The 13,289-nt window shown below is 36.0% G+C and overlaps 1 protein-coding gene across 3 annotated transcripts in view; it reads left to right on the top strand.

The window, feature by feature from the left end:
• TRHDE (thyrotropin releasing hormone degrading enzyme) overlaps nucleotides 1–13,289 on the top strand; it is a 211,220-nt gene that overhangs the window by 102,419 nt on the left and 95,512 nt on the right. For all 3 annotated transcript variants that reach the window (XM_086884350.1, XM_086884349.1, XM_086884348.1), the window contains exon 7: nucleotides 11,303–11,368. In XM_086884350.1, coding sequence (XP_086740476.1) covers nucleotides 11,303–11,368 — 66 coding nt within the window. The remainder of the gene's footprint in view (nucleotides 1–11,302; nucleotides 11,369–13,289) is intronic.

The following is a 13,289-nucleotide window of genomic DNA, read 5'->3' as shown; positions in this document are numbered from 1 at the left end:
AAGGGTGCACATATGCGTGATGCTGGTTTTCTTTCCATGGCTTGTGAGTGCAACAGGTCAATTCCCAGATTGCAGAAGGTTCTTTCAGGAGCCACTTGTTCCTAATGCATTGTAACAGAGGAAGTATCTTGTAATGAAAAGAATGTCTTTCTGTTTAGATAAAAAGGGTATAAGTTGTTACTGCTCCCAGTATAAAAGTCATTGAAATGCATTCAGTAATACTGATAGGTTCAAGTTCAGAGCAGCCCCAAGAGTTCCTGCCCTAAAGTATGGAGTCTGTCCCAGTTCAGCCAGTGGGTGCCAATGCCTAAATCTAGACAGGTGCTTCAAGATACTTAAAATATATCTCTTAACATGTCTTTGTACCATTCTGGCTCAAGCAGAAGCAAATGGGCTTTAACCCTTTATACTGGTTAGCATATGCAGGTATTATTTTCTGAAAGAGAAACATGGAAACTGTAGTGTGTGGTATATAAGCAGTGCTTTAGGAGTGTTAGGTTCCATATGCTGGACACAATTGCGTATGGTTTTGACTGGAAATAATGAAGATGGAGCACAGATGTTAATAAAAGCATTTTATTTTAAAGAAGAGCTTGTTAGACTACCTTGCTCTATCAAGGTAGAGTTATTAGGAAGACACGACCTGTTGTTTTACAAACCTTCTGCCTGTTTCCCATGGAAAGGCAGTGACAAATGGCAGCTCCCAAGGGCTGGAGAAGATGATTGAAGCAGAAATGACAGCAGTGTGTCTAGACATTGTGTCCTACCATCCTTCCTTTCCCAACAGGAAGCCGTTAGAAGGAATAAAATAGTGTCTCAGATGTTTTTATGGCTTAAAATAGAGTGTTCATAAAGACAGATTCTTGCAGGAGTTACAGGAAGTACTTGCACTTGACATGCACTTGCCTTTTCTGCCTCTCTGTTTCTGCTTTGTAATGATCATTTTCAGCAAAGGGCAAAGCAGAAAGTTACAGGTATTTTCTTTTTTTCTTCCCTGAAGGCATCCAAAAAACAATGCTGGTGTACAGGCAAGGGCTGATTTTGCTGATACACATCCTGGTTTAGATCAATAACAGAAGAGCAACAGTTAGAAGTGTTAAAGTAACTTGTAAGAAATTGTAAGAATTAGAAAATAAATCTAGTTAATGTTAAAGTTAATGAAATAGAATAAAAGCAACAAAAAACTTGACATAAGAATATGGTCAATATTTTGATCAAAATATGATGCTGTAAGATTTCTATTCAAAAGGGGACTCTCTAGAAAAAATCTGACACAATGTTTTGTTATTGTTGCTGTTCTTTTTAGAGGTATGTTTAAGTACCAGATAAATTATGAAGCTTAAAGGAGGTGTTAAAGAAGAGAAATTAGAATGACAGGTTAAGTTACAGATAGTTGCAAATCAGTCTTAGCAAATCGATTGAGATTCTTATGTGGTATTTAGTGAACTAAAAAAGAATGTTCATTTTTCTTGAAGATTTTCATATAAAGGCAGTTAATAAAAAAGTATAATGGTCCTTTGTCCTTGTCACTGGTGTCAGAACATGTAAGAGGGGTTTTGGTGGTGAGGCCAAGTAAAAACTCCGGTTGTAAGTTGAGTCACAATAGCATTTTATCTGGGCAATGGATAACATTTTATTATTCAGGGAAAATGATGTGACAATATCCAGCTGAAGAATATGATTAGTTATAGTCATATACCCCTGAATTTTCTTCTATGTGTCAAGTTCCTAAAATTTGCAATGAAATTTATGACTAAGACAAGCATTTCACCAAAGCCATCTTACTATCTGACCATTTTGGTATTATCCAGCCCTAGAACAGCTGTGTTTGTCAGAATAGAAAATGATTATGATTTCCAAGTGAAAAGCTCTCCTTGAATATAATGTTGCTTTTTCAGTGATGTTTTGGCATCAGATAAATGGCCCTTCATTTAAAAAAACAACAACATAAGGTGCCTTTATGCATTTTTTGGGATTTAATAAATACAGGTTTGCAGGTATATTTGCTGATTTGAAGAATACTGATTTACCCATGCTGTTAATAAAGTTCTAAAAACAATGTAAGTTTGTTTTCTTTATTAAAATACATCCTGGCTTTATTGCTGAATATTAACAGCATGTTAATTTGTGAGTGTGCATTGCTTAATAAGAAAATAACAATTGGAAATTCTGTTGCTTTAAAAAGTAAAGAAGGTTAATTAAATGACTGTTTTTTTTTTGTTTTTTTTTTTTCTAGTCTGTATCATTAAAATCGAGTAGGGTTGATTTTGTTTGGGCTCCTTTTAACAAATATAGTCCCTTAATTTTTAACAATTGTTGCCAAGTGCAGGGAAACCAGTCAGAGCCCCAATCAGCCAAGTACATAGGTGTTCAACTTTATGTGTGTAGGCTATGGAATTTATTTGGGTTGCCTGTGTGCTTAAGGTACTTCAGTGTATCACTGAATCATTGCCTGGGTGAAGACCCTCAGGATAGCCTCATACTGTGACATTTGGTACCAGTATGCTGCATGATCTGCGCATACCTGTCTCTTTCTGTACTTCTTCCCATGGCTTTCGTGTGGGTTATCCAAAGACAAAGCCTCTAGGATTTAATTTAAAAGTTTTACATTTCTGTCACAGGGAGGACATCATAGGCACATGTTTACTCATTTAAACAAGCATGTTCTCTTACCCTAATCAAACTAGGAAGCATTTGCACTTATCAAATTCACTTGCATTAAGCTTCATTTTATTCTTGTAATATTTGGAGGTGCCATTGGAGAATACAGAAAATAGCTATGCTGTTGTATTACAGTGCTCAGTTCCTGAAAATGAAAGAGGAATTTAGTGCTGGTGACTCATGATACAATCTAATTAATTCCCTGAAAAGAATTTCTCAGTGGGTGCTTATGCAATTCTCAGAGATGAGATAGTTTTGATAGCGACAGCTGAAGAATTCCAGAGAAGCCTTTGCAATTATCTCTGCTCTTACAACTTGATAGAAGTACTTTAGCAAAGGTCTCTCTGGAGCCTGCAATAGGATCGTGTTGTAACTGATGTCATGAGTAGGACACTCTTGTTCCATAATTGTCAGAGTAAGGCCATATAAGGTAAAAGACTTTCCAGATGATAAAGGTAGGAAAGCAAAATACATTTTAGCATAACCTTCTGAGTGGGAGCTGAGGAATGGCTGGACTACTCCCTTTGTGGGGAAATGAAAAAAAGGAGAGTTTACAGTGAGTGTGTTTGCTTAAGGAAACGCAGCTGAAGCGCAATGCCTGCGTTTGAAAGTGGTTACCCAGTGTTCAGTTGTTCATACGGGAGAATTCAGTAAATTTAGCGCGCTGCACGTAGTGTAACACAGCAGATCAGTTAACCAAGTTTTTAAATATTTAATTTACATACATACATTTCTAGCTAGGTTTGAACAGATTCTGCAGATGTGACTTAGTCAAAGCCTACTTCTTTTCTGTTAAATATCTCCAAGATTCAACATATTTAATTTTTTATTTTTTTTTAAATTTTATGCAATTCTTTTTTGAATGTCACATTTTTGCTATTTTTGCTACATGTTTGATGTACATTATTCTTTTGCTTTAATTCATGCTGTGTTTTTCCCAATAAGCTAAATTTCATGGAGTATCCAGCTGTGGTTGCTTAGTACCAACAAAGAATGATTGTTTTGAAAATCGTGACTTGGATATTACTTGTTGGCTAGTGTTCCTGTTACAAAATTAAAGTGCAAATGTGCATTCCTTGTATAAGTGCTTGGTAACATGCTCTTCTAATACTCAAAATGTACTTAGACTCAATAATTATGCAAGATTTTGAGAAATAAAGAATGATGTATAAATTCAAGAAATTTAAGCTGAAATGAAATGATACTTAATGAAAAGCCTATTTGATTGTGGATATCCTTAGGCTTCTATTTGACAGAGAATTGTAAAAATATGTTCAACATTTAAAATAAAAAAAAACACAACCTGTATGCTGCTTCTATTACATTTGCAGTTGCGAAAGAAAATCCTTCTTTGTATGTTGCATGAAGAAAAGATAAGTTTCAACAAGTACTTAAAACACATTAGCCAAAAATTGGAAGTTCTTTTGTGCTCTTAGGTGATTCTGGTGAGGTAGTGTATGTCTGACTTGACTGTATCCAACAGGTGTGGATCTGGCTTAGTGAGGGCCATAGCATGGTCAAAGTGTAAAAGAGGGACTGAGATTTTTAAGGGTCTACCAGGGGAGTGCAATGAATTTTTTGTGTTGTATGTTTCTGCTGAAGAACAGGTTAATTCCCATGCCCAGTTTATTCTTTGTGACAGGTTGCAGACACCATTGATTTGAGGTAGGTGTTTGGGAAACACTAGCTGAAAGAACTGTTAGTTGTTAGAAAGTCTGCAGATCTGAGTGTCATCCACCTGCACGTTCTTAGCGTACGGAGATGCGGAGCTGCAGAACTTCTGGCAGTGGGATGTAGACCATCCTAGCAAATAGTTGCTGTGCCAGAGAATTGCTTGGCGGCTATAGTCTGCTGAGTTTGTCATGCTTCTCCAGTGAGATGGGTATAAAGGGTAAAATAACTGAGCACACATGCATGAATATGTTGATCTTGCCTGGTAATCCCTGCTGCAAAGGGGAATTCATTCCCCTATCTATCCAGCTGGAGTTCTTGGGGGAAGAGTGAGTAGCCTATGGATTTTAAAAAAGTTTTTGACAAGGCATGTCACTTATAGCTCAGGGTAAATCATTTAAGTAGAGAACTATTTAATGCGTTTGTATTGTGACTAATTAACAACCACTGATATTGGTATACATGAGGTATATACTAGTAGCCGTGAAATTGTGTATATTGATTCACATCTTAAATCAGGAGGTCTTTATGAAAGAAGGATGCCTTTGTGTGTGCTTGTATGTGGTCTGAGTCTTGTTTTAATCAGTGAAAAGGAAGCTGATTATAAGAACTTACTATTGATAACAATAGCTCTAACAGTATGAGTAAAATTTAGTGTAATTGAGGCAGAGGATAGAGTAATTCACTTTTCTCTGAGCTAGAAAGAAGGTAACCTTAATATTGAATTACAGGTTTATCAGCACACAGAAAAATAACTCTAGGCTTTCTGTTTGTGTCCCACTGTATGTGAAAAACAAATGGTGTTATTACATATTAATCAAGACTGATTTTGAGCTGACTACAGTACAATAAAAGAAAGTTAATAAATCCCCTGTATTTAATGTTGGTTTTGGTTTTGTTTCTTTAATGAGAAGAAGAAGCAAAATGAATGTGTGGACATTTTGTGGAAAATCAGCATATTACATTTCTGTTGTAGAACCTCAGTTATGTAATTTTTTCTAGTAGTCCAGTGTTCCCCTCCTCGGCATCTTACTCCCTGCTTATACCTTGGATACCGTGGGGGTGTTTTTCTTACAGGATCCCTTCTGATTTTAGTTTCTGAGTCAAAAAGTATTTTTCTGAATTAAATCAAACAGGGATGGCAATATGGAGATAAATTGAGGTATGTGTAATTACTATGATTGATACTTGGTGTTACATGATCTAAATTGATAGGTAAGCCTGCAAGATGCTTTATCAGCCTTTGCAAACTCAAGCAGGTGTTTTTCCACTGTTTACTTTTTCATATTTTTAATATTCTTTTGTAATTTACAGAGTAAAGTATCTTCAGAGATTGATGTCATCTCACTTGGGATGTTCACCATGTAGACACTTGCAACTGAGTAGCCCCATTTCCCTGTATCATCAGGGAAGATAAACAGGCACCTTTAGGGTGAAATTCATCTGCCCTAATTTAGATGCATGTCTTTGGATGAATCAGGATGAAGTGAAAGTGCTTGCTTCTCTCTCATTTGCCTTTAAAAGGGGTCTAGGCAGCTGATTCAGCTGTGTACAACTGAGTAAGCATCACTTAGCTACAATGTAGGCATTTGCACTCAGACACTGAAGGACACAAAAGCACAACTAAAAAGAAAAAGAAGTTGTTAATGCAGGAAAAAATGAAAAATTTTGGGGGAAGGAGGGTAGAAGAGCTGTGTGTTTTCCAGCTCAGCCTATTATGATCTCTTTTCCTTCCTCCACTCTAATGCATTTACAGGACAATCGATTATTTTGCCCTTACAAAAAGTCAGTTGTAGTTCATGGTTTCTGTTTGTGTTGCTGACATTTTTCTCTTATGAGAACTTTTTAGAATAATGACATAATTTTAGGTTCTTCAAAGAATAATGCTGAAGGAGTTTCTAGCTTATTTGTATCTTGACATATGGCCTCTTGGCTTCTGCATAACCTTATGTGCTGGCTTTTATATTGTTTGCTTACTTTTATATTGTTCCCTTCCCTGCAACTGCTTCACCAGTTCTTTATTTCAAGTGCTCTTCTTTGCTGTCTGTTCAGTATAGAGCATCTGCTTTTGGCTAGCAAGCACTCTGCCCTCTCTCCAGGGCCTTCTGTTGAATACCTACTCTTGATATTCTTATGTAAAAGTATGGTATGTAGAGTAAGGTAAGATAGGATTTTTGTTATTTGACTACATATACAAAAGGATCACACTGGTTTTGTACCTCCACAATTCAGGAGTTCCTCCAGAATGGAGAATCAATGTCTCTAAGGCCTTTTTGGACAATGCAGTTGAATTAATCTCACTGCACTTTAGATGTCTGTGGTACAGATGTGTACATATGAGCTAGTCACTCAAGCCTGCTTTTGGAGTGAATTACAAGAGATGGGTGCTTTTAGAGTACAATTCCCCTGATCTGAGGCTTGTTTTAAGATTAGATAAAGTGCATCCAGAGGTGACTCGTAAAGCCCATTGTCTCTAAGGGAAGTCTGAGCAGCTAAAGTGATTGTAGTCACAGATGCTGCAGATATTGCTTTGAATCAAGTGTATCACTTCCTGTGTGGCTCTGTAGCAGTACTGTTATTCTCGTAGTAGTAGTAGTCATGTTTGTGTGGGTTCATACATAAGATGTAATTTGTTTCCTGTTAAATAAAATTCCATTTGGTACTATCTTTTGTATTAAAAAAAATTTACAAAATGCAAGTTGCAAGTGAAACAATTGATTGAGGATTTCAAGTATAATAAAATTGAGACATTCAATAAGTCATAGAACGAAATTGACTTACAATAATTGTGTTCTGTAATGATGTAAGAGGATCAAGATGAAGGAGTGGGTCTTTAAAAATTAGTTAAAGCTAATCTAGGATCAAGGATGCAATCACATTATTTTATGTTGGCATGGAGAGAATTAAACTGCCTGGAGAGATTTAGACTGAATACCTTAGCTCAGCTCTGCATTTTGTAGATTTCAAAGACATGTTCATTTTGTATATAAAATAATTCTACTCCTAATTTTGGTTATGGATTGTCTTTACCTTGTTGTGAATGTACAAGTTTCATCAGGGGAAGAAAGCGCATAAACTTCCATCCCTTCAAGCAGTGTTGGCTCACTGTCCATGAGAGAGCCTTTTCCCGAGAACACTTTGCAAAAAAGAGCTGTATGCACCTAATTTCCATGAAGTAGCCAATATATCCTACTTTCCTTTCCTATAGCAGTGTAATCACAATGCTGAGGCTGACAAAGCTTCAACTGTATCATAGGTTATATGATAAGTGTTCTGGGTAATCTTTGGCAAATGATTTCACTAGGGTGTGCCACAGTTTCCTTCTAATTTGCAGAATATTGGCATTAATCTTAGAGAGCACTTGTGAGATCTGCTAATGAGCAGTGCTTCACCAGGCGCAGGTAGTGCCATTAATCATTGGATGAATAACTAGTGTATTTGTCTGGGTAGACGTATTAAGATAGGGTACAACGGCTTAAGGCAAGTCAGATTTTATACTGACAGGAACTAGGTATGTTTTTTGAATAGGAAAGAATTGCTTTCCACTAGACCTCTTAAACCAATGTGCTTTACCTCTTGACAAGGTACTGAGTCATCCACTGCCTGGAGGAAAGCACTTAAATCATTAATAAACAGTCATTTTGGCCAGTAGGAGAGGCAAGCTTCTCAGGACATCCTGTGTTGTTCCTCTGTTGGTGAAAGGTTGTCAGAGCAGAAGTGGCTCTGAGGGTAAAGTGGGGAGCAGGCTCCTTGCATATTAGGGTGTTCAGAGAGTGATGCTGATAGGTTCCAAAGGGCATCTCCTGCAGCAGGACAGATTTGTTGGGAATTCTCTTCAGGTTTAGGTCTAGCAGAAAAGCTTTCAGAAGGTATAGCAGCATAAGTCCTCTCGACTCCATCTTGTTTGCTGCTTGCCAGGTGGTGGGAATGTCAGCACATTGGGCCATTCAGATGAACCCAAAGCTATGTATTCTGTTTTTCCTATGTCTGAATTTACTGTACATACCTTCTTCACCTCCCACAATCCTCCATTTAGGGTGATCTTCCAAGCTTCTCCTTTTAGTAAACCACTCTTTATTCCAGTTACTCTCCATACATCTTTTATCTTCCTGCCTGCAAACCTGTTTTGCTTCCTCCCTAGTCATGGTGCCAGTGTTTGCTGCCTTACCCTGCTCTGCTTCCCAGAGCTGTGAAAGTGTTGAGAGCTTCTGCTTTTCTTACAAATGTATCATTGTTCTCTGTTCTGCCTACTCTCAGAAGTTCAGGAAAGGTTGAATGAATGGTTTCCTCCCATTTCTTTCCCCACCACACCAAGGACCTCATTTGCTCCTGTTTCTTCTCCCATCTCTCCAAGATGCTTTTTCCCCCTCTTGAGGTTTTCTTGCTTTTTGAATACATTCACTTCCTGAAACAAGTCAAGAAAGCATTTGCTTTCCTTGAGTGGGGAAAATGGCAGAACTGTGACAAGCCTATTGTTCTGCAAGCTGTAAGTAGTGTTTCTGGGTTTCCTGAAGATAATTAATTGGTAGAAAGTCCTTCTAAAGTAACTGTGAAAAGAGATCTATCTTGAGAGAATAGTCCTGCCATTGTGCCTTGACTCTCCATTCGGTCTTTGCTTGCTGTTTTATTTTGTTTGCTGTATAATGGCCAGCCATAGTCCACCCAACATGTATCTAAATGTTACCTGTGAGGAGAATTCTGTAATTTCTTTACATGTGTATGATAGTTCTAGGTCTCTGGACAGAAGAAAAGACTCTCTGGACAACATTATATGGAACTATTTACTTGCTTTCTTTTTACAGAATCAGTAGAATCTAGGTGCTTATATAATTATGTCTTTTGTTACTATGTGAAATTTAAACTGTGAGAAAGAAACCAGGGTGTCCTGGAATACTAAATAATGAGTAGGAAAATGAATGCGTGATGAATGGAAAAATGTCTTCTAGTTGAGGATTTTATCTGATACATTTTATGGGTTTTTTGTTTCTGCTACATATGTTTTGGATTCCCCTTCTCAAGTTACTTACAGAATAAGTGGGATTTATCAATTTATGAGATTTTTTTAAATCTTGTTTATCTGCTTAAACAGATTTATCTGCTCTTTATCTGCTTAAATGTCTCTGAGAACTTCACTCATTCTGTTTATCTAGTAATACAAGGGCAATAATGTTTCCTGACCTATGATCTTGCCTGTTTAGGTAATAATCTGTTTTGAAAGGTGTTACTTCCTATTCTGCTATGTGTTCCAGACCTAATTTGTCTTCCAGTAAGATTATATACCACCATAACAACATATCCTAGTGTTAATAATACAAACACTATGTTTTGGTTTGTTCACTGTTCAGTTCTTAAAAGCAGTTTACTTACTCTGCAAACTATATAATATTTATTGACACTGTTTATATGAAGGACTTGTGTTTTCTTACAATTTACTAATAATTTACAAATATTTTTGATTTATGTGATTATTTCAACATTGTGCATTACAGATAATCTATTCAGTACTTAAAAATATTAAAAAAATAGTTGGAACATGTGTAAAATGATGTAAAAATTGGACAACAGTTAAATTTCTGGACTACCCTGAACTTTAATTTAGCAGGAAAAAACATAAAGTCTTGTTTTGAAAGCTGATGCTAGATAAATTCAAGTAAGTGAAACTAGATACCTTCCAAATACAGTGAGAGTAAATATTAGTTGTGACACATTGTATAGTAGTCTGAAACATTATTATGATCTTGAATTTTCGAAAATTGAAAGAGAAACCACAGGGATTTTTGTCTAAATGACTGTTTGATCTCTATTAATGCAGAATAAATGTTGTAATAGTACTTCTGTGTTAGGAATCTGTAAATTTTTGAACCCATGTAACGTTGCTCCTTTTTTATTATTGTTTAATGGAGTGTTAACCTAATTCCTGGACCTTCATCTCTAGATGAGATGTTTGAGTTCTAGTATCATGTTTTCTTAAAGCCTTTAATTCATGGATTTGCAATCACAATTGTCCTCCCTCTTTTATGGTGTTCAGTACTGATTATAACATTTAAGTAGTGGGATTGGAAGACTGGTTGTCTTGAAATTATTTTATAAAGTGAGTATTATAGCTAAATGATCACATCAGATCTGCAAAGTTATTTCTGCTTGAAATAGAGCACTTGTGCAAAGGAAAATACACAGCAATTGTGTTTCTGAGAGTGAGTGAGAAAACACAAAGATGCTTAAAAAAAAAGCTACTTGCAAGTATCTGTCTGTTTTTTGCAGCAAGTACTGAGAATTACAATCACCTGTCTTTTAGAGCTCTATGCTTTGCCTGAAGGGGAAGAGGGTAAGAACTACTATAAGTAGAGAAAGAGTGGTCTTTGCATGACAGTCTGGAAAATAACCTATTAATAAGTCAAATATATATATATATCTATATATCTATATATCTATATATCTATATATATATCTCCACATTTTATAAAATTCTTATGGAAATTATTCACTTTTAGTCACCAGATCTTGAAGGCTTTTACAAAAGGAAGTAGTATCACTTCTGAGTCCTGATGTACAATGGTGTAATGGAGATAAAAATATCATAAAAAATTACTGAGGTAGAATTTGCAATTTGCCACTATTTCTTTGTTTTCATTTAAAATTGGACATTTCTGTTAGATGTATAGAAGGGTTGGGGTCAGGCACCCGTGGAACTGGCACATGCATGCTCCAGCAGTGGGGAGTGTGTTGTTTGACCTGTGCCATATTCAATATATGGGACAGGATATTAGCAATACCACTTTGCCTCCTCACTTTTTCTAGTAAGCATTTCAGTTATCTTCTCTCTCTTTTTCATTTTAGCACAAGTAAAGATTGTATTAGTTACAGGTTTCAGGGATATTAGCGTTGGGTGTAAATACCTGCTTCTGAGTGTTTTTTTGTGTTACATTGGCATTCAAAACAGGTAACTTTGTTTTTCTATTATTTCCCATAGGGTGCAGCTCTGATTCGAATGTTGGCTAACTTTATGGGTCACTCTGTGTTTCAAATGGGCTTACAAGTAAGTAAAGGCATTACCATCTTTGTGTAGATGTGTCTTTCTAGGAGTTTCTCTTGCTCTTTCTTTTTTCTTTTGAAGCTATATTTGCATAAATCTGTGTAAATGTTTCTTTACTTTAGGACCATCTGAGGTACTACTATGTCCCTGAAGCTGAATTTGATTGAAGATGCAGTTTCACCTATCTTTCTTGGTGTATGAAGTGATTGCACTTTAACTGTCATACAGTTTCATGTAGAGTACCACATAAAAGCCACTTTATCCATGTGACAACTATGTGAAGGACTAGCTTAGGAAGTAGCTACTTCTCTTCACCTGCATTTGGTTGCTGGTTTAACAAATAATGGTATAAGCCAGCTGGAAAATAAACAGCCGTAAAACAAATAATGCTTTTCAGATAAATATATTTGCCATCCCTTCTTCCATAGCAAAATCCTTGAGCTGTATTTTTACCTTTAATAAGCATGGAGTGCTCTCTGCCTTAACAATGTTTTGAAAACTCACTCTGTCTTTTAAAAGAAATTTAAAGAGGTAACATTGCTATACAAAGAGAAAGAAATTCAACATGCTGATTACCAAGGATGAACTCCTTTCAGCAATAATTCAGCACAAATGAGTGTTTCGTAAACTATTTAAAAACAAACAAGCCAAAGCATAAAAAACAATGCAATTCCCTCTATTCCATTGAAATCTGCTTGAGTAAATCATGTTACAGGCAGCTGTGATTGATGAATAATGTATGATGCAGCTTGCTACTTAGAAGTGTCCTTTAAAGTAAATTGATGTTCACCTGAAATACAATTATGCTAAGTTGGAAGGAGCAATCAATCTTATCTGTTCTTAGTAAGCTTTTCATTTTGAAATTTAAATAAACTACATCTAGGATCGGGTCATTTTTTAACAGAATAATTCTGCCTCTAAACAAAATAAATTGGAAGATAAAATATAAAACAAAAATTAAATGAATGCATTGGTCATGTCAGAGAGGTGTTTCCCGTGCAAAGGCAATGAAAGGAAACTTGCTGAGGAAATGCAGCTTTTTGGAGAGTTTACGGTACAGTCAGGGTTTGTAGCATAACTTACTCATGGGACCTCACTTGATCATTTGCTTAGTTGTAACACTAGGTCAGATCAATCAGATAGATTTCACATCCAGATGAGAACTCTTTAAATCAGAAGTTTCCTTCATAAAATCATGCGTATGTCAAGGGTAAAACCATCATGTCATTTGAGACAGTAAGACTTCTGTCCTTAGTCCAGCAAACTCCGTATTCCAGCCAGAAACTTTTGTCTGGACAGATCCATTCATAGAGGAATTCAGTAGCACTTTTTCCCAGTGGAGTGTGTCACTCAGGGTTTTAGAAAGGCAAAGTTTTAGTGTGTACATCTTAAACCCTGTTTTTCTGTTTTCTTCTATATTTGCCTGAGAAATAACAGTGTGCAAGTTGTCCTGAAATAGACTGAGGAAAAAGTTCAGATCAAAGAATAGCTATGCAGGGATTAATCATAATTACCATAAAGTTGTAATGGAGCTTTGGGTTTTGATTTGAATGGTTTCCTATTATTTCTGCTTTTCAATGGTTTGGCTCTAAATAGAAACCATTCTGTTTGCTAATGAAAGTCTATGAAAAATCTAACTGTGAAAATCTGACTAGTGCAAGTCTTGGCATCAGTTCAGTATGAAGATGATGATTTAAACTAAAACCAGTTTGAAATCCAGATAGAGATTTTCCATGTGTATGTCTTCAAGCTGAACAAAATAAAACATAAAGTTAATAAATTTTTCATAAGTTACAAATTATACAGTTGGAAATATCTGTCAATCATTTAATTCTTTGTGTTTTGCAAATCTAACAAAATGCTGTTTCTGCAGTGTACGTTTGGGAGGCTATAGCTTTGCTAATGATGAGGGAAACTGGAGGAG

The sequence above is a fragment of the Cyanistes caeruleus genome, chromosome 4 (genome assembly GCF_971803275.1).
Source record: "Cyanistes caeruleus chromosome 4, bCyaCae1.hap1.1, whole genome shotgun sequence".
Lineage (NCBI taxonomy): Eukaryota > Metazoa > Chordata > Aves > Passeriformes > Paridae > Cyanistes > Cyanistes caeruleus.
This window is presented reverse-complemented; position numbering and strand designations above follow the sequence as displayed.